Below are 21,987 nucleotides of genomic sequence, written 5' to 3' on the forward strand. Positions count from 1 at the left end.
AGAGTTAAGAGGGGAGATCAATGATGGAGCCACGCGCAGCAACAGTTCACGTGTGTAAAGAGCTTCGCGTTTTATATGAATCATTTGATTTAAACCTCAAATCCCCTGCAAAAGTATCATTATCCCTATTCTACAGATGAGGGGACAGCTTCAGGGATACAAAGCAACACGTCTGAGGTTACGTGACCCCTTGCTCTCTACTGGGCCTCCTAGTTAAGGCCACCTAGGGAATTCCCTGGTGGGCCAGTGGTTAGGACTCTGTGCTTTCACTGCAGAGGGCCCGCGTTGGATCCCTGCTCAGGGAACTAAGATCCCACAAGCTGTGCGGCCTGGCCAAAAAATAAATAAATAAAATAAAGACCACCTGCAATTTATGAAACACCGAAGTACATTAGTTTTGAGGACCTGCTGAACAGAGATGTTGAACGTCTAAAAATCCAATAAAGGTCAATAATTAATACAGTTATATGATTTAAGACTTGATCAATGGCAGGCATCGGATAAGGCCCTCTAAGCCACTGCACTGAAAGGGTGGTAAAACGACCAAAGCAGCAGGGAGGGTTACGAAGTAAATCTAAGTACTCCTCACCTGGGTGTGGAACTGTTCAGTTTGCATGCACTGAGAAGACTCACAGACCTGTTTAATCTACGTATGAGAGGCACGGAAACAAAGCGGAATAAACGTGAGCGCAATAATAAAAGCGTGGAAAAATATTTTGGTAAACTTCAATAAATTACAGAATACACCGCATATTAAAATGGGAAAACATTTTGGTTTGCATACATAGACTTGGATATAATCCATCGCGGCTCCTTCAAGATATTTGTCATTCACGCATTTGCATTAAAATGTTAAGCTTTAAAAAAAAATCGACTATTGTTGTATACGTAGAAAAAACAAGAAATTTCCTTTTGAGAGCCAAGAGCTCTCATGAATTAAAGAGGATTTGCTAGGACTCAGACTGAAGGACAGAAAATAGAGCTTGAAGACAAGACATTTGCAGGAACAAGGGCGGCCAGAAGAAGTAATACTGTATACTCACTGAGAGACGCCTCCTTCAGTAACCAGCAGGGAATACCAAAGAAGCTATGCTCCCTCTGGACAGCAAGTGAGAAATCATGTTCTTTATTTTGAAAGTGGTAGAAGTCCTAGCTTGTGAAAGACTGTATAGTAACACAGCACATTTTTTATTGCTTAAGGCAAGCATTTTTGGTGTAGAAATGCAGATGCCATCATTTCTCTTTTCCCCTCTGCTCTCAACCTCCACTCTCAAACCCAAAGTTCTGAAAATACAATGGTTCTTTACGTTACACTACAGCTGCATTCAATGGTTTTTGCCAATTTAAACTAAACTTTAGACATGATAAAATCTCTGCAAAGGGAGAACAGAGGAAAAATGGTCATCTTTCTTCTTATGGTTAGATAATAACTCTAAATGCAATAAGCTACCATAGCATCTTTCTTTCATTATGTGATTTAAAACCAAGAATTGGTTTTCCAAAATTTTGCAAAAAAGATCCCAAACTTTTACAATTGAAAAGAAATACTGGGACTCCCCTGGTGGTCCGGTGGAAAACTTTGCGCTGCCAATGCGGGGGACCCAGGTTCAATCTCTGGTCAGGAAACTAGATCCCGCGTGCCGCAACTAACAGATCCCGCGTGCTGCAACGAAGACCCGGCACAGCCGGGTCCTATTTGTAAATAAATAAATGAATAAATAAATAAAAAGGAAAGAAAGAAAGAAAATACTAATCTGAGGGGAAGCTTGTACTCGTGACCCGAGATTTTCTGATGAGGTCATTTGCTGTGACAGCCGGGCGGATTAATGCTAGATTAAAACGATTATCTACTCAACAAATACTCATTTGGAATCAGTTTATACTGGGCTCTACGCTGAGCACTGGCAAATCAACACGGGACCAGGACTAACCTGGTTTTTGTCCTGCAAGGGGTGAGGTAATTGTGACAGATTGAGGTCACCGGCAACTTCAGTAATTAGGAAATGCTCTTATCTTTGTCTAAAGACATCTTCGTAGCAAAAACCAAGGCATTTCCTAAGAAGGCTGGCGGCCTTAGAGAATTTGACAGACCAAAATAAGTTTTTTTTCTATCCTATGAAGCCAACTACCTGAGCCCAGAGGGGGAACTGCAACACTTCTGATAAGAGAATAAGTACCAGTTCATCTTCTGTTCAACAGCATCAACTCCCATTTCTAGCTTGTTACAGAGATCACACTCAAAACCTGAATTTAACACATACATTTCAATGGATCTCAATGATAAAGAATATATTAAAAGACAAACAAACAAACCCAAAGCAGATTTAAATCATGTAAGTACCTGGCACTGACTTTGGTGCTTTTACAAATGCTGTATTTCTAATGAGTGCAACTATTTTTCTAAAGGACTATCAGCTGTTTGTCCGAAAGCCATAGATATTTACCATCCTACCTTCCAACTGGAGCAGAGCATTTTAAAAATAATGCTCTCTTTTTGTACCAGTTTTGTTCTTTTGATCTCTCTTCTCACAGCTTTGCCCTATTGTAAAGCTCTACTTAGGAGTGGAAAGAATGAGTGATTGTTTTGAGCCAGTGGAAATGTTATTCTATTGTCAGCTCCAGCATCCCCACTGAGGAAGGTATGACCCTACAATGTCTTCCCCGGATTTTCTGCCTTTTCTCCTTTCACTAATGGAAACAAAGCTCTTCCCAAGGATTCCAAATCACGCCCCCAATCGAAGTCTTAATTGGCAACACGAAGCACAACCCCTGGGCGCTGGACAATTTCCAAAGAGGATTTTGTTCTTTGGTACTAGGCTGAAAAACCCCCGGAGAAAAGAAAACAAACATATACCCATCCACACACCAGAGATGTCCCAGCCTGGTTAATTTGGAACTCTGATTACAGAAAAATTCCTACACGATTATAAATGTATTTGAAACGGCTCAGAGGTTGTTTTAATCCTAACAGGCAGAATGCCCAGCTTGCTTCTGTTTTCAAAACTCTCTCCTAAGGAGAGATCTATAGGAACTTCGTCACAGAGTAATTATTATATGCCACTGTTTGGGTTTCCAACTTCCAGACAGATGGGAATTCACATCCACCGAGGCCCACAAAAGGCAGAGAAACAAAATAAATGAATCACTATGCTCTACACCGAAACACCAAGAGTCTCAGACACTCGATCTAGAAAACCATGTATTTCTAGTTGGCTGCTGGACAAGAGTTTATCAAATGAATAAAAGTGATTATTTTGTAAATTAGAAAGAAAAGTCTGCAGAGGCCTAAGAACGTTTCTGGAAGGAAGGTTATTGTTTAAATGCTAATACACGCGCATACACGCGCATACACGCGCATACACGCACATACACACACATATATAAAATATGATGGCTGCTGATTATCCTCCCCCACCACCATCCTTCCCTTCTAAGATACTATGGCTGAGGGCAAAGCACTGACCGTGAGCTCCTCCCTGCAAGGCTGAGACGGGGGTGGCCGAGGACTCAGGCTTCTGCTCACGGCAAAGGGCCTGGTCCTGTGACGGGGGTTCAGGCCCCGCAGCCCCACACGAACGGGCAATTCCGTCTCTCAGAGTCGCAACTTGCTGCCAGTCTCAGCGAGAGTCACCCTCGCCCCTGCCTGCTACTCCTGTCAGCACCCTCAGGGGCGTCTCAGAACATCACTGTTTCTAAAAAGCATCCTCCAGACGGGATGGGGGCAAACAAAAGGGATGGTTTCCAAAGAGTAATTATGTCAAGCATTTGTTTATGAGTAGATGTAAAGCTCTGACCTGGAAATCTTTGCCAGAAGCAGGCCTATCACAGTGAAAGGAGTGTGAGCTCTGGATCCGGACAGACCTGGGTTTGAGCCCGGGTTCTCTACTCACTTGATCCCGGGCAAGTCACTTCACTTCTCTGGGCATCAGTTTACCCACTGGCAAAACAGCGATAATAATATCTACCTTGGAAGGTTGTTTTGAGGATCAGTGATAACGGTATTAAAAGCTCGATGCTTAGTACGCTTTTGTTAGCAAAAGATAATTTCTATCATCATCACTGATTTAAAGAGGGGCTGAAGCACCATTCCGGCTCTTTGTCTTTTTCACATCCTGTGGGAAAGTATCAATTAGGTTCTTCAGCAGAGCCTCTCTCCCCTAGTCATCTGCATAAATCTCATCCCCCAGCCTTATCCTACCCTGAATCAATGTTTCAAATACTAGAACTCAAAACACAATTTGCCAGGGATTCTAACAGTTGTGCCAATTAATCCTGCAAGGTCTAAGAAAACCATAAACAGTCTATTAAGTGAAGGACATTATTGTACTACATCAAAGTTACTTTGGATCAAACACAGAGCCTTCTACAAAATCAGAGTGCAAGAATGCTTGACATACGCTCTCATGAAAGGAACTGAAAGCTAGAAATTGTATCTACATTTCAAATTTTACTTTTATGATTTTTTGCTCTGAAAAAAAATTTTCCTTTTACTTAAATGCCAAATATGTAAACAGATATAAATTTTAAAAGTTTATTTTCTTTAAGAATGAAGAAAAGGAATCTCATTTTTTCATTAACTACTTGCTACTTTAAAAAGTCAATCTTGAAATTCAACAACTCACTCTTAAACAGCCAGTGAGTCAAAGAAGAAATCGCAAGAGAATTTTGAAAATACCTAGAGACAAATGAAAACAAAAACACAACATTCTAAAACTCGTGGGATGCAGAGAAAGCAGTGCTAAGAGGGAAGTTTATAGCTGTGAAAACACATTAAAAAGAAGAAAGATCTGAAATCAACAACTTAACTTTATACCTCAAGGAAACAGAAAAAAACAAGAACAAATAAAGCTAAAAGTTAGCAGAGGGAAGGTAATAATAAAGATTACAGTAGAGATAAACAAGATGGAGAAAAGAAAAACAATAGAAAAAAATCAATGAAACCAAGAGTTGATTTTTGAAAAGATCAATAAAATTGCCAAATCCTCCATTAAACTGAGAAAAAGAGAGAAGACTCAAATAACTAAAATTAGAAACTAAAGAGGGGCTATTACAACTGATATCACAGAAACAAAAAGGATTATAAGAGACTACGATGAATAAATGAATGCCAACAAATTGAATAAACTAAAAGAAATGAATAAATTCCTAGAAACATACAACCTATCAAGACTGAATCATGAAGTATTGAAAACTCTGAATAGACCTATAACTAGTAAGGAGATTGAAGCAGTAATCAAAACTCTCCCAACAAAGCAAAGCCCAGGACCAGATGGCATGACTCCAGAATTCTACCAAACATTTAAAGAACTAAAACCAATCCTCCTCAAATTCTTCTAAAGACTAAAGGGGCAGTGGGGGCACATCTAATCTCATTCTAGGAGGCCAGCATTATTCTGATGCCAAAAAAAAAAAAAAGAAGACACAACAAGAAAAAATATACGCCAATAACTCTCATAAATAATGATGCAAAAATCAACAAAATACTACCAAACTGAATTTAACAGCACATTAAAAGGATTATACACCATGACCAAGTGGGATTTACACCTGTAATGCAAGGATGGTTCAACATAAGAAAATCGATATAATACTGTACATCACACTAAGAGAATGAAAGACAAAAACCACATGATCATCTAAGTTGATGCAGAAAAAGCACTTGACAAAACTCAACACCCTTCATGCTAAAAACACTCAAACTAGGAATAGAAGAAAACTACCTCAACATAGTAAAAACCATATATGAAAAGCCCACAGTGAACTCATACTCAATGGTGAAACACTCAATGGTGAAAGCTTTTCTCCTAAGGTCAGGAACAAGGCAAGGATACTCACTCTCATCACTATTGAACACAGTACTGGAAGTCCTAGCCAGAGCAATAAGACATGTAAAAAAATAAAAGACATCCACGTTGGAAAGGAAGAAGTAAAACTATCTGTTTGAAGATGACATGATCTTAGGGAAAACCCTCAAGATTCCACAAAAAAACTGTTAAAACTAATAATTTCACCAAAGTTGCAGGATACAAAAACCAAAACACAGAAATCATTTGTATTTCTATTCTCTAACAATGACCAATCTGAAAAGGAAATTCAGAAAATAACCCCATTTATGATAGCATCAAAAAGGACAAACTACTTAGGAATAAACTTAACCAAGGAGGTGAAAGACTTGTAGACAGAAAACTACAAAACATTGCTGAAAGAAATCAAAGAAGATACAAATAAATGGAAAGTCATCCTATTTTTGTGGGATTGGAAGACTTAATATGTTAAAATGTCTACACTACCCAAAGTGATTTACAGATTCAATGCAATCCCTATCAAAATACTAATGGCATTTTTTTTAGAAATAGAAAAAAAATCCTAAAATTCATATGGAATCTAAAGGGACCCCAAATAGCCAAAACAATCTAGAAAAAGAAGAACAAAATTGGAGGACTCACATTTCCTGATTTCAAAACATACTACAAAATAAGAGTAATCAAGACAGTGTGGTACTGGAATAAAGACAGATAATATAGACCAATGGAACAGAATAGAGAGCCCAGAAATAATCCCTTGCATGTATGGGCAAATGATTTTCAGCAAGGGTGCCAATATTACACAAGGCGGAAAGTCAGTTTCATCAACAAATGGTGTAGGGAAAACTGGAAATCCACATGCAAAAGAATGAAGTTGGACCCTTACCTTATGCTACATACAAAAATTAACTTGAAATGTGTTAAAGACCTAGAACTATGAAACTCCTAGAAGAAAACATAGCGGGAAAGCTTTAGGATGTTGGATTCAGCAATTATTTCTTGGGTATGACACCAAATGTAAAAATAAACAAATAGGACTGCACCAAACTTAAAAACTTCTGTGCAAAGGAAACTATCAATAGAGTGAGAAAGCAATGTATGGAATAGGAGAAAATATTTGTGAATCATGTATCTGGTAAGGGATTAATATCCAGAATATATAAAGAACTCCTACAATTCAACAACAACAAAAATGAATAACCCAATTAAAAATGGGAAAAGGACTTGAATAGAAAATTTTCCAAAAGATATATACAAATGGCCAACAAGCGTATGAAAAAGATGCTCAATATCACTAATAATATGAGAAATGCAAATGAAAACCATAATGAGATATCACCTCACACCCATTAGAATGGCCACTATCAAGAACAGAAAATAACAAATGCGGGCAAGGATGAGGAGAAATTGGAACCCTTGTGCACTGTTAGTGGGAATGTAAAATGGTGCAGTCATTATGGAAAACATTATGGAGGTTCCTCAAAAAATTAAAAATAGAATTACCATATGACTCAGCAATCCCACTTCTGAGCATATATCCAAAAGAATTCAAAGCAGGATATCAAAGAGATATCTGCACACCTATGTTGATTGCAGCATTATTCACAATAGCCAAGAGGTTGAAGAAACCCTAATGTCCATCGACATGAATGGATAAAGAAAAGGTGGTATATACGCACAACGGAATGTTATACAGACTTTAAAAAGAAGGAAATCCTGGGACTTCCCTGGTGGTCCAGTGGGTAAGACTCTACGTTTGCTGTGCAGGGGGCCTGGGTTCGATCCCTGGAGGGGGAACTGGATCCTGCATGGATGCTGCAACTAAGAGTCGGCATGCCGCAGCTAAAGATCCTGCATGCTGCAACTAAAAGATCACGCATGCCGCAATGAAGATCCCGTGAGCTGCAACTAAGACCTAGCGCAGCCTAAATAAATAAATAAAATACAAAGCCACTTAGAAAAAAAAAAAGGAAAAATACTGTCACATGCTACAGTATGAATGAACCTTGATGATATTACGTTAAGTGAAATAAGTCAGCCACGAAAGGACAAATACTGTGTGATTCCACTCAAATGAAGTATCTAATGTAGTCAAATCATAGAAACAGAAAGGAAAAAGGTGGTCACCAAGGGCTCTGAGGAGGATTTACTGTTGGAGAGATATATTGGGTTGGCCAAAAAGTTCGTTCGGGTTTTTCCTTCCCATCTTAAGGAAAAATCCGAACGAACATTTTGGCCAACAAATAGTCTGAGTTCAGCAACACGAAAAAGTTCTGGAGATCTGCTGTACAACAATGAGAATATACTTGACGCTACTGAGCTGTACACTTTAAAATGGTTAAGATGGTAAGTAAATTTAATGTGATGTGGTTTTCACCACAATTTAAAAAAAAAGAAGAAATGGTAACAGATGGCAACCTGAAACTTAAAAAGTCAGTCTGTCAATCTTATAACATCTAGATGAATAAAAGACAGTCCATATCTACCGCTGCCAATTAGAATCCAGAAGGTCATTTCACGTTGATTATAAATGAACGATTCAAAGAAGTATTAAAAAGGTATGAAATGAGGCTGAGAATTTCATTTTAAAGTTCTAAAAAGCCCTGCAAAACCAATTTTCTTAAAATTCACAAACAATAAGTACATGAAACTCTATCTGATGAAACACAATGCAAATTTGCTTGGTGAAGGATAAGCCTTTATGTATAAACACTATATATTTAAAAGATAAGACGGGATTGTTACATTTTCATTCCGAGTCACAATGCAGCATCAAATCTACTCTCACCAGCCCAGTGGGTATCCCAGCACAGCGCAGAGCATAGACTCACACCCAGAATCCCCAGTGCACATAAAGCAAGTTAGCATTTTAATGAACTTTACGAGTTCTTCTAACAAGCCCATGAGGTAGCATTGCAGAAAGAATTTCTTTAAGGTTTTCTATGCTATATTACTACCAGATATTTCGTTTTTTTAGGGCATAAAAATTTAGAAAACTGGCCTGGCATATAAAATACACAATTTTAATATGACAACTACGAAATTATAGAAAATTAAGAGCAACCTATGCTCTATCTGACAAACATTAACATCTGAAGCTCCACCGTTAGGCATCATTTAAAAGTACAAGCTTATCCAAATTCTACTGATAAAAATTTAAGCTCGGGCTTCCCTGGTGGCGCAGTGGTTGAGAATCCACCTGCCGATGCAGGAGACACGGGTTCGTGCCCTGGTCCGGGAAGATCCCACATGCTGTGGAGCAACTAAGCCCGTGAGCCATGGCCGCTAGGCCTGCGCGTCCGGAGCCTGTGCTCCGCAACGGGAGAGGCCACAACAGTGAGAGGCCCGCATACCGCAAAAAAAAAAAAAAAAAAAAAAAAAAAAAAAAAATTAAGCTCGGTACAGCAATCTGAATTTTGCTATATTCCAAGCATATTCATTTTTTATATAGGTTATACTCCCGCTTGTTTTTTCAAGAGAAGTTTAAGTAAAAACACAAAATGGTGCACTGAGGCTTTAGTGAATGAGATTTCAAAGACTGTATGATTACAACTAAAAAAACGCAGAATAATAAATCGACATGGTTCCTGTTTTGGCAACACACCAAATATTGTGCTTTTATAAGCTTTAACTCAAAGGAGAAATTTTAAAGTGTCATATAAAAGAGTAATACTTATTTTAGCTTCTGAGCCAGAACTGCTTTCAGAGTTCCTGTAAGGTGCTTCTTGCCTACCTTTTGGCTGTGGCAGGTACAGCGGTTTCTTTCCTGGCCCCCGAGGGGGCTGGCAGGGAGCCACTGGCTTTCTTTGGTACCACAGAGCCGTTGCTGACGGTGGTTCTTAAAGGCAAGGTCTGCACCAGTGGTCTTGCTGTAAGACAAGCAGAAAAGGCAATCAGAACTTTCTCGCCTTTTCAAGGGAACTCCTTACAGGACTTAAGATAATGTAGAAAGAGAAAGGACGCCCATTTCAAGTGTTAGCAGAATCGACAAAGGTGCAAAGACAACGGAGCTTTTCAACAATGGTGCTGAAACAATGAACCCAGATACCAACCTCAGGCCTTACACAAAACTTAACTCAGAAGGGACCACGGGACCTATGTGTGAAATGCAAAACTATAAAACTTCTACATGAAAATATAGGAGAAAAATCTGTGTGACCTTGGGTTTGGTGATGGGTTTTTAGATACAATACCAAAAGCACATCCATGAAAGGAAAAATTGATAGCTTGGACCTCATTAAAATTAAAACAACAACAACAAAATTTTGCTCTGTAAAAGACATCATTAGGAGGATGAAAAGACAATTTATAGACGGGGGGGGGGGGGGAATATTTGCAAATCACATATCTGATAAAGGACTTGTATACAGAATATAAAAAGAACTCTTAACATTCAACAATAAGAAAATGAATAGGCCAATTAAAAAAATGGGCAAAAGATCTGAACAGAAACCTCACCAAAGAATATATACAGATGGCAAATAAGCATATGAAAAGATGCTCAACATCTTTTATCACTAGGGAAATGCAAATTAAAACAATAATGAGATCTCTCTATTACACCTATTAGGATGGCTAAAATCCAAAACACAGACAACATACCAACTGCTGGCCAGGATGCAGAGCAACAGGAACTCTCCTTCAGTGCTGGTGGGAACGCAAAGGTACAGCCACTTTGGAGGACAGTTTGGCGGCTTCTTACAAAGTTGAGGTTTATAAATTTTACCATAGGATCCAGTTATTGTGCTTACACTAAGTATTAACCCAAATGATTTGAAAACTTTTGTCTACACAAAACTTTCATTTAATATTTCTAGCAGCTTTATTTATAACTGTGAAAACCAGAAGCAACCAAGATGTCCTTCAATTGGTGATGGATAAACAAACTGTGGTCCATCCAGACAATGGAATAGGATTCAGTGATAACAGGAATGAACCAATCCACACAGCCATGGTTGAGTCTTAAATCCATATTGCCAAGTGAAAGGAGCCAGTCTGAGAGGCTACACACACTGCACGATTCCATTTAAAATGACATTCTATAAAAGGTTAAACTATAGAGGCAGAAAGTGGGTCAGTGGTTGCCAGAGACTGGGGGCAGTTCACTAGGCGAAGCACAGAGATTCTTCAGGGTGGTAAAGCTATTCTGTGTGATACCGTAGTGGTGGATGTGTGAGGCTATGCATTTGTCAAAACCCACAGACCCTTACAGCACAAAGAGTGAACCTTAATATACGCAAATACAATAATAGTCAATAAGGAAATGGGGGAACCCCATGACGGAATGCAGACCGTGACAAAAGAATCTAACTGCATTACAAACGTGTAACGTAACCTCACGGAAGGGGGTGGAGAGGAAAGGTGCGGACCAAGTAATTCTGGTAATAAGCAGAGACTGGAAGACTACAAAAGGAACTGCACATAAGCACGGTATTCTGGTTGGTAAAGTTGTTTCCCACAGGGCCATACGGTAGGAGCCAGGCTTCTCACTGTTGGAGAGGGAGGTTACAGACCAGCAAGGGGAGAAGGCTGGAATGAACCAGGTGGAATGGAGAAGAGGAGACATCAGTGTGAACTCATGTCTAGCTTAACAGAGACGGAGACCCACAGAGACGTAATTATAGGTAAGTCTGTGTACACGGGTTGTAAAAACACGTCTGTTTCCCAGCTCTGTCTGCTGAGAGACCCAGGGCCCAAACCTGGGTTTCTAATACCATTCTACAGCACGAGGAACCAGGGCTCCTTGGGGAAGCCCCTGAATCCAGGGCTGAGACAGAGAATATCCAACATGAGCCTGGAGCATCTTATGGTGCCAGAAAGTAAGGAAGTGCTCACGGAACCCACACTGACGGGGGTGTGGCAAAGGGTCCCAGGAGCCAATGGGAAGAGCCAAAGCCGCAACAATGTGAGCCACGGAATACATAAAGTAGTACCGGATTATACCCCCAACTATCAAATAAATATCCACAGGACCACACTGATATAAATACATGATGGAATAAATACACGAGGAGGACAGATGCCCAGGCAGAAGAATTCTGAATAATTTATGTAGATACTTTGTCCTTGAGATGGTGGAGCATATTCTCCACTCCTTCCGCGTCGGCTGTGCACGGTGACTTCCTTCTAAACCACGCGGTGCGGAGGTGTGGCGAGAAGGAGAAACCCGACAAACACATCTCAGGTGATCGAGGTCAACATCAACAGCGCTAAGGCATAGTTCACAGTACACATCCTTGGTAGATGTGACGAGAATGGCACTTTGCCTCTGCGGTCTTTCTCCCTAAGCCCACCCCTAGTCTGGTCATGAGAAAAAACATCAGACAAACCCAAACTGAAGGACAGTCAATGGATTACCTAAGCAGTACTCCTCAGAACTGTCAAGGTCAGCAAGAGCAAGGAAAAGCTGAGAAACTGTCAGTTCAGAGGAGCCTAAGGAGACACCATGACTAAATATATAACCCCAAATGGGACCCTGGGACCAGAAAAGGACATAAGGGATAAACGAAGGAAATCTGGATAAAGTATATGCCCCTTGATGGATAATAATGTATCAGTACCGTCCCATTCGTTGTGACAAACGCGCCACGCTAATATAAGATGTTAACAATAGGGGAAACCAGGTGCGGGAGATGTGGGAACCGTCTGTATTCTGCTTGCGACGTTTCTGTAAATCTAAAACTACTCTGCAATTAAAAGTTTATTTTAAAATGCTAGCAGAGTTTATTTTGTTCATCCCAGAATTAAATCTACCTCAGGGCAGGCTCTTAAAAATACCACCAGTGACAAAACTGCCTAGAATGTCAGAATTTTAATATACTGAAACTTTTCAGTCCCTAAAGCTGAGGGCCGGACTACCTTTTTTTTTTTTAATTGTGAAAGAGAGTTTAAAAAGCCACAGTCAGGCCGCTCCAGCCAGAGCAGATCGTCCTTCTCCACTCTCTCCAAGCTCTCTCTTTCCTCATTCCCTGAACACCTGCTCCAGCCAAGGGCCCAGACCAGCGCTCAGAGCTAATAGTCCACAGTGAAAATAGCACAGCTCCAAAACAGAGATCCTGAATCTTTCCTGTAACAGACACAATCTGCTCCCCGTGCTGACGTCCACTCTCTGCCGGGACAGAACCCTTCCCAGGTAGGAAGAAACGCCATCCTCACCTCATCTCTATCTCCTCTTTCTACTTCACCTACCATTTCAGTCTCCATTCTGTCTTTTTTTAAGAAAATACATGTACTGTGTTAGCGTCCTCCCCGAAATTCACGTCCACCCAGAACCTCAGAATGTGACCTTATTAGGAAAGGGTGTCTTTGAAGATGTAATTGGTTAAGATGAGGTCATACTGGATTGGGGTGGGCCCTGAATCCAATGACTCATGTCCTTTTAAGAAGCCCATGTGTATATATTAATGGAATACTACTCAGCCATAAAAAAGAATGAAATTATGCCATTTGCAGCAACATGGATGGAGCTAGAGATGATCATACTAAGTGAAGTCAGACAGAGAAAGACAAATAGCATATGATTACACTTACATGAGGAATATAAAATATGACACAAATAAACTTATCTACGAAACAGAAACAGACTCACAGACATAGAGAAGAGACTTGTGTTTGCCAAGGGAAGGAGGGGCAGGGGAGAGATGGATTGGGAGTTTGGGATTAGCAGGTGCAAACTATTATATATAGAATGGATAAACAAGGTCCTACTGTAGAGCACAGGGAATTATATTCAATATCCTGTGATAAACCATACAGAAAAGAATATGAAAAAGAATGGCACTGACATATACACACTACCAAATGTAAAATAGATAGCTAGTGGGAAGCAGCCGCATAGCACAGGGAGATCAGCTCAGTGCCTTGTGTCCACCTAGAGGGGTGGGATAGGGAGGGTGGGAGGGAGGGAGATGCAAGAGGGAAGAGATATGGGAACATATGTATATGTATAACTGATTCACTTTGTTATAAAGCAGAAACTAACACACCATTGTAAAGCAATTATACTCCAATAAAGATGTTAAAAAAAAAGACTAGTAATACCAAAAAAAAAGAATGTATGTATATGAATAACTGAATCACTTTGCTGTACAGCACAAATGAACACAACATTGTAAATCAACTATACTTCAATAAGATAAATTAAGGGGAAAAAAAAGAGGCCCAGGTGAAGATGCATAAGGAGGAGCTCGCCACGTAAGGACAGAGGCAAGAGACGAGAGTGGTACATCCTCTAGCCAAGGACAGACAGCAGCCACGGAGCCTGGCAACAGGCGTGGACCAGTCTCTCCCTCAGAGCCTCCAGGAGGGACAACGCTGCCAGCACCCTGATTTCAGCCCAGTGGCACTGACTTCAGACATCTGGTCTCCAGAACTGTGAGGGAATCAGTTTCTGTTTGTACGAATTCCCAACAGAGGCCCCGGGCAGTGACCACAGTATATGCCTATCAGCTTGCCGGGCCTCTTTCATTCCACTGTTGCCGTCTCTGCAGTGGTTCCCCCAGCACAGCTCCTAGAACCGAGGGCTGGTCTCCCAGTGCACTCGGCCGGTTCTGTTCAGGCGAATCTCCTTAAAAACATCCCTCAGCCGTGGTGCCAACGGCTCCTGACAGCCCGCTACACCACGTGACAGGTCATCAGAACCCACCAAAACGCAAAAGCTGAAACAATGATGGCGGCTCCGAGTGCCCGGAGCCAGGCAGAGTGGTAACAACTTGAACTGTGTCATCTTGTCCAGTTGGGACAACACGACGGGTCCAGCTCCATTCCACAGCTGGGCCTGGAAGAGGGAGGGAAGAGGACACGGTCCCTGACTCCCAGGCCCCTGCGCCTCCAGGGCACGCGCTACCATCCTGCTCTTTTACAACCTCAGCCATCAGAGCTCATTCTCTCCACCGACTTTCGTTTTCCCACCACGCACCCAGGCGCTCTAATATCCAGCCCCCCACCACCCCGCCGAGCAAATCCTGCCTCATTCCCACCTCCTTAGCTTGTTTCTGTGGAGAAGAATCCCCTGGAGTTAAAATACAGATCGCTGGGCCCCATCCCCAGATTCAGGAGGTCTGGGGCAGAGCCTGAGACTCTGCATTTCTAACCAGTTTCCAGGTTGCTGTCACTGCTGCTCCAGGGACCACGCTTTGAGAACCACTGGTCTGTGCCATCCTCCAGCTTTGAAGGGCCTCTCCTCGTTTAGCCCAGGCCTCCCTGGCTGTCCCGCTGGGATCTTCTGTCACACGTCAGTCTGCAGCTCACGGCTGAGTGCCTGATTACGGACTGCTATTTCCGGCGGGCTAGTCTTACTTCCCCAGCTAGAGTGGGTGCAGACATCGTGCTGGGAGGGGCCAGCACCCAGATCCTTCTCCCTGTGCTTGAGGAGTGGACCGGACTCTACACCGAGCCCTGGGCTTACTGTCCCGGCTCCTAGGCTGAGAGCAGCGCAGCTATAGCTAATCCCATGCCTGCAGGGCCAAGGGGAGGTAGGTGGCCAGACCCTAAGAGGAGAGACGCTGCAGGCGGAGCAGCGGCTACATCCAGGGGGCGGGGCACGGCCAACCCGAGGGGGCCGCATGTGGAAGGAGTCGGGGGCAGATCCTCTGACCTTGCTCTCCCTCCTTCCAGTCCGCAGCTGGGGATCCCCTGCTCAAGCCTCACTGGAGCGGAGAGGGTGGGGCTGGTTGGTGTGGTCCATACAGCGCAGCTGCCGGGGCAGAGAGCTGGCTGGAGGAGGGTGAGCAAAGGGTCTGGAGGGGCTGATGGAAGACGCCTGGCCCCCAGCTCCTCTCCGACACCTGGGCCAGGACCTGCCTCACCCACTTACATGCCCACCAAACCAGGCCGGGCGAGCCTCCTGGGCTCCCCTGGTCCCTGCTGTGCTGCTGTGCTCACATGGTGTATTGCCGTCCACTGCATTGCCCGGGGGCTCCACGAAGGCAGCAGCCCCTGTGATGCGGACACAGAAGGTGTTCAACACGCGTTTGTTGATCAGACAGCACTAAATTTCGAGAACAAAGACCCCGCTTTCGAGGAAAGGCACTGTGTTGCCATTTCTGAGTCACTGCTGTTGTTTTTTTAAATTTAATTTTCCATTTTTTGGCCGTGCCACACGGCATGCGGGATCCTGGTTCCCCGATGAGGGATCAAACCCTCACCCCCTGCAGTGGAAGCGCGGGGTCTCAACCACTGGACCCCCAGGGAAGTCCGTCTGAGTCACTGTTTTTTATCTTTCCTTGAGTCATAAGTTCAAAATTCAGTCTCATAATAATCTAGTATTGCCCTTCTCCCCAAAAAGGGAATGGGAGTTTTTTAAAGCCCATAAAAAGAACATTAATTGCATGCAACGGGCCTTCTCAGAGGGCATAATAAACCTTACACATTAAACTATAACAGAGTAGCATCAAAAGCAAAGCAAACAGAATTGTTAAAGTTGTAACGAGAAATCATAAAAGAAAAATAGCGGATATGGAGAGGAAGAGGGGGAGAGGGAGGGAGGTGGGGGATGGCGGCCACACTTGGAGTGACAAGAAGTTGGAAAGGTTCTCATTTTGGCAAAGATCCAATCTCCACTACATCCTCATCTCGATAACATCCTTGGCTGTTTGTCACCACTGACTCTTCTTAAATAGCATCACGACTACATCAATATGCTTGCTAAATACCTATTTTGCACACGACATCACGTCAGGTCTCTTTCATGTTTCTGTATCTAAACATGATGATTAGCTACTCAAGGAAAAAATGTTGCCACCATAAAGAAAAGTTGTGGAAGAAATCAGTAGCTCCTAATGTCCAATCTGAACAGGTACTAGCCTGGACCATGAGGACAGCAGGACACAAGAACAGCCATAATGAGTCATTTTTCAGAAAAGCGATCTCGGAAACTGCTGAAGGGAAGCACCAGGGAAGATTCCAACACAATTTCCTGCTCATAAGGTGGTAAGAGGAATGGATCCCTGGCTTTGAGATGACACCAAGATATGAGACGTTCTTCCAGTTCATAAAAGGTTTTTTAAAAATAATTATTTTAATTGTTCTTAGGGGCAAAACATAGATACATAGCACTGAAAGGAGAATTTCTCAAACTAAAAGGAGGATGAGTGATACACGATATATGTTTAGAATGCATGCATTGGAAGGGATATCGGGATGGTTGGAGGAGCACAGAGGAATAAAGGGCAAAGAGTCTTGAGTTCGGACCTAATCATTCTCAACTCGGCTTTATTACGTAGCCCTGGACAAGTCACCTTTCCAAGCCTCGGCTTCTTTGTAAAATAGGATAACGGTGCCCACCTTGCAGGGCTGCTGTGAGGGTTTGGAATGAGCAGTGGCGAGCTGCATGGTGCCCTGCGTGTAGCAGCACGTAAAAGGCGGTAGCTATGACCCACGGCCACGCCCAGATGACGACATGCTCTGTTTCGTACACCGGGATGCATTCTGTATCTTGAATACAACGTGAGAAGAATTAAATGCAGGGTTTCAGAGATGAGCAAAGGTGCCCGAGGCAGAATCAGGTCCACTGCATCCTGCACACACACGGAGGGGTCGAGGAAGATCCCAGACAGTTCTCATCCCCCAAAACAGCGGCTTTCCTCCCCGTGCCCAGGCAGAGTGAGAGGGGGCAGGAGAGTGCAGAAGGAGATCGGGGCTGGGAGTCGAGGGCCAGGGCGCGAATTCCAGCGTGTCCTCCACTGGCAGTGAGACCGCAGCCAAGACCCTCTGGGCCCCGTTTCCCTAATCCATAAAGGAAGGACTTCAGTCTATAAATGCTCTAAGGGTGGCTCTTCCTGCTCTGAAATCTGTGGTCCTAATTCGTGTGAGAAGAGTGTTCAGGAGAGAAACACCCGAGTTTCTGTGGGACTTTTCACGCTGCGTAAGTTCCCTTAGACCCACCAACCCACCAGAAGTGAAGGAGAGGAGCCACTGGAGTGGACAGGCCTCGTCAGGGGGACAGATGCAGCCACAGGTACACTGTTCATGGCCCTCGGTTTCCTGTTACCGTACGTACTATTCAGTATAAGGTCCCCATAAACTACCTCGAGTTAACATCCCTGAAAAGTGACTCCAGAGCATGGGAACTGAAAAATCTCTAACATGGGACATCCCTGGCCGTCCAGTGGTTAAGATTTCGCCTTCCAGTGCAGGGGGTGCAGATTCGATCCCTGGTCAGGGAGCTGAGATCCCACCTGCCTCGTGGCCAAAAAAACCCCCAAAACATAAAACAGAAGCAAGATTGTAACAAATTCAATAAAGACTTTAAAAATGGTCCACATCAAAAAAAATCTTAAAAAAAAAAATCTCTAACAAAGGTATTCAGAATCTCAGGTCTAAAGCATTCACAAGTATCCCTGAAATAAAAAGGTTTCATCTTTCTAAACAGGAGGACTGGAATACTCAGACTTCCATGAAGTACAATCTATGGCAATATATTTCCAAAACTACAGTTGATGTAAATATAGAAATTCAAGTATAGGTAGTCAAATCTACTAATGCTTATTATTATGATACTGTCATAATCTAAAGATGAAGAAATCCTTTTAACTTACATCACATTAATAACTCAGTGTGCAATATTTGATAAGTAAAACTTTCCATTAGGTTTCACAATAAATTTAATTATGCAAAGCATGACCATGTATGTGATTATGTGTAGAAATTCAAACTTTAACTTTAACACACCTGACCATTATGAACCCAGAATTCCTAATTATCTACTTCGAAATTGAAAAGATGTCTATATTTGGAATTGGAGAAGGCACCTTGCTTTTGCTAAATTGTCAGACAAAGTAGATAATTACTTATGTACTGGGGAAGGTTCCCGTCACTAATACCAAGCAACATTACAGATGCATTTATCCTTGGATCCAGCAATCCCACTTCCAGGAACCTATCCTAAAGATATACTGGCAAATAAAAAGAAACGAAATTGAGATATTTGTAGTGAGGTGGATGGACCTAGAGTCTGTCATACAGAGTGAAGTAAGTCAGAAAGAGAAAAACAAATACCGTATGCTAACACATATATACGGAATCTAAGAAAAAAAAAGGTCATGAAGAGCCTAGGGGCAGGACGGGAATAAAGACACAGACCTGCTAGACCATGGACTTGAGGATATGGGGAGGGGGAAGGGTAAGCTGGGACAAAGTGAGAGACTGGCATGGACATATATACACTACCAAACGTAGAATAGATAGCTAGTGGGAAGCAGCCGCATAGCACAGGGAGATCAGCTCGGTGCCTTGTGTCCACCTAGAGGGGTGGGATAGGGAGGGTGGGAGAGAGGGAGACACAAGAGGGAAGAGATATGGGAACATATGTATACGTATAACTGATTCACTTTGTTGTAAAGCAGAAACTAACACACCATTGTAAAGCAATTATACTCCAATAAAGATGTTAAAAAAAAAAAGATATACTGGCAAAAATTAAAAATGCCATACACACAAGGCCAACTATTTGTAAAACAAAAGACCACCCATAGGGAGTGGCGAATGCCCACTTTTTTCTACTTTTATATGCATTTCAACATTTTCATAATACAAAGTTTAAAAACAATCAGTCTCTGAAAAACTGAATATATCTACCAAGGCTTTTCTATAAATCACTAACAAACACCTATTTAAACTGGGGAAGGCAATTAAAGAGGAAAATGGAAGAAAGTATAGCATGTTCCGGCTAAAAGAAAGCAAAAGGTATTTTCTGTAAGTAACCAATTTGTAAGGAGAAAGATAAGGAGAAAGCACAGTAGATGAGAGAGAGGGAAAAATTGCTGATTTGGTTAACCAGGATAAAGAACTAAGTTAAATGTTCATTAATTTCATTCACTGCAAAGAACTTAAAATTTTTTCATTTGTTACTTGCACCTAGCTAATAAAATTTGTGAAAGGACTATGATATAATATTTTACACAATTATATGCTGAATATGATTTGTTGTATTTGGGACACTTTGCAAATCAAATTAAACCTTGAAAAAAAACTCTCATTTCAAGTCATATACTTATTCATTTCTTAAATATCTGCTTTGATTTGAATAATGCTAATTTAAATAATACTGCTAAGAGGCATATGCACAGCCAAGCAACACAGATGGCAGAAAGAATGTATGTTCAGCCAGGCCTTAGGGTCTAGTCCCAGATTTTCCCTAACCAGCTGTGTAAGCTGGGGCAAATTATTCCATCTCCTAGAGGCTGCTTTCTCATCTGTAAAATGGGCACAATAATACCTACCTCAAAGGGTTGTGGAGAGGTGAAATGAGCTAATACATACAAAATGTCTATTGCAAAGGCCTGTACCCACCCAAGTAATAGATGGTAGCCACAAGAATTATTATGACTATCAGGGTTAAGTGTTAATGTAGCGGAGGCTACTTAAAGACAACCTGCAGTCAGCTTTCAACACCAGTTGCAGGCACTAAATTCTGAGACCAGATTTTGATGTCCTGGAACAACAGGACTGTCTTTCTTGTCAGCATCTCCAGCTGAAGGTTTTTGCTTATATTTATTCACTCTCCGATCTGTTAACTAACGGGGCTATTAATATAAAGAACAGAAAAGTTTGCAAAAGGTGCATTCAAGTTTTTTAAAAGGCAAGCTGCCAAAGACAGTCTGAACTCCCAAGCAAAATCTAAAATGAGAAACAGGAACTCTTGCTGGTTAATGCATAGCAAAGCAGACCATCCCCAGATACACGGGACAATGACTATATTTTAACCTACATTTTACATTGAAATCCTGTAACACTCCCCTAGCGCTGAAATGGAAATTAGCCGTGCATGTCTACAATGGATCTATTATGAATTTAACTCCACACCATGATTCCTTCTCTTCTTTTTTTAAAAAAATTTATGTATTTTATTTATTTTTGGCTGCATTGGGTCTTCATTGCTGCGTGCAGGCTTTCTCTAGCTGTGGTGACAGGGGACTGCTCTTTGTTGTGGTGCGCGGGCTTCTCATTGCAGGGGCTTCTCTGGTTGTGGAGCATGGGCTCTTCAGTAGTTGTGGCACGCGGGCTCAGTAGTTGTGGCTTGTGGGCTCTAGAGCGCAGGCTCAGTAGTTGCGGCGCACAGGCTTAGTTGCTCCGCGGCATGCGGCATCTTCCCAGATCAGGGCTCGAACCCGTGTCCCCTGCATTGGCAGGCAGATTCTTAACCCCTGCGCCACCAGGGAAGTCCCTCCTTGTCTTCTTGAGAACACACATGAGCACGCTCCAGCCTCCGGACTCTGAGCTCTGCTATTGACCTTGGTGCAGTGAAGATCACCTTCAGTGGTGAGAAAGGAGTCTCTTTTTTTTTTGCAGTACTTGGGCCTCTCACTGCTGTGGCCTCTCCCGTTGCGGAGCACAGGCTCCGGACGCACAGGCTCAGCGGCCATGGCTCACGGGCTTAGTTGCTCCGCGGCACGTGGGATCCTCCCGGACCGGGGCACGAACCCGTGTCTCCTGCATCGGCAGGCGGATTCTCAACCACTGCGCCACCAGGGAAGCCCAACAACATATCCAGTTTTATATCCTGATTCTGCCTTTTAATACAATACACAAGCATCTTTCCTGTTGTTACCGAGAACACAAACATTTTTAAAGATTACCTGGCTTTCCATCATACGAGGATCCACAGTTTCCTGGCCATGCCCCTATTGCTTGCTTTTGCTCAACTGTTTCCTACACAATTTTTCTCCAATATACGTAATTCTGCACGGAACTCCTTTGTTCATCATACGTTTTTCTGTATTCACACTCAGAATAGCAATATAATGGTGTCTGTTCACTGCACTCTGGGCCCCCAGTCCAACCACAGTACTGAAAAAACTGTAATATCAGCAAGAATTTTAAGAATATAGGCCTCCAGAAACTATTTGATTCTCTTTTCTCCACTGTATGGTAGCCCAAGCTCAGTATAATTAGAACATCCCGAATCTTCCTATCTGAAAGTAAATCCCACCACAAAGCAAACTTTGCAGGCTGAGGTTCTCTACAGTCGAGATGCATGACAAGGCAACAAGTTCTTCACATGTCTTTTTTTTTTTAAAAAAAATAACACAAGCAGGGCTTCCCTGGTGGTGCAGTGGTTGGGAGTCTGCCTGCCGATGCAGGGGACACGGGTTCGTGCCCCGGTCCGGGAAGATCCCACATGCCGCGGAGCGGCTGGGCCCGTGAGCCATGGCCGCTAGGCCTGCGCGTCCGGAGCCTGTGCTCC

At 42.6% G+C, this 21,987-nt stretch overlaps 1 protein-coding gene across 7 annotated transcripts in view; it reads right to left on the bottom strand.

Annotated features, from left to right (window-relative positions):
- The window catches only part of EML1 (EMAP like 1), a 143,499-nt gene that overhangs the window by 58,767 nt on the left and 62,745 nt on the right, over nt 1-21,987 (bottom strand). For 6 of the 7 annotated variants that reach the window (XM_067027772.1, XM_059058353.2, XM_067027776.1 and 3 more), the window contains exon 3: nt 9,538-9,673. The exons of the other annotated variant lie outside the window; for it this stretch is intronic. In XM_067027772.1, coding sequence (XP_066883873.1) covers nt 9,538-9,673 — 136 coding nt within the window. The remainder of the gene's footprint in view (nt 1-9,537; nt 9,674-21,987) is intronic. 7 annotated transcript variants of the gene reach the window in all.

This window comes from Kogia breviceps, chromosome 3, assembly GCF_026419965.1.
Source record: "Kogia breviceps isolate mKogBre1 chromosome 3, mKogBre1 haplotype 1, whole genome shotgun sequence".
NCBI lineage: Eukaryota > Metazoa > Chordata > Mammalia > Artiodactyla > Physeteridae > Kogia > Kogia breviceps.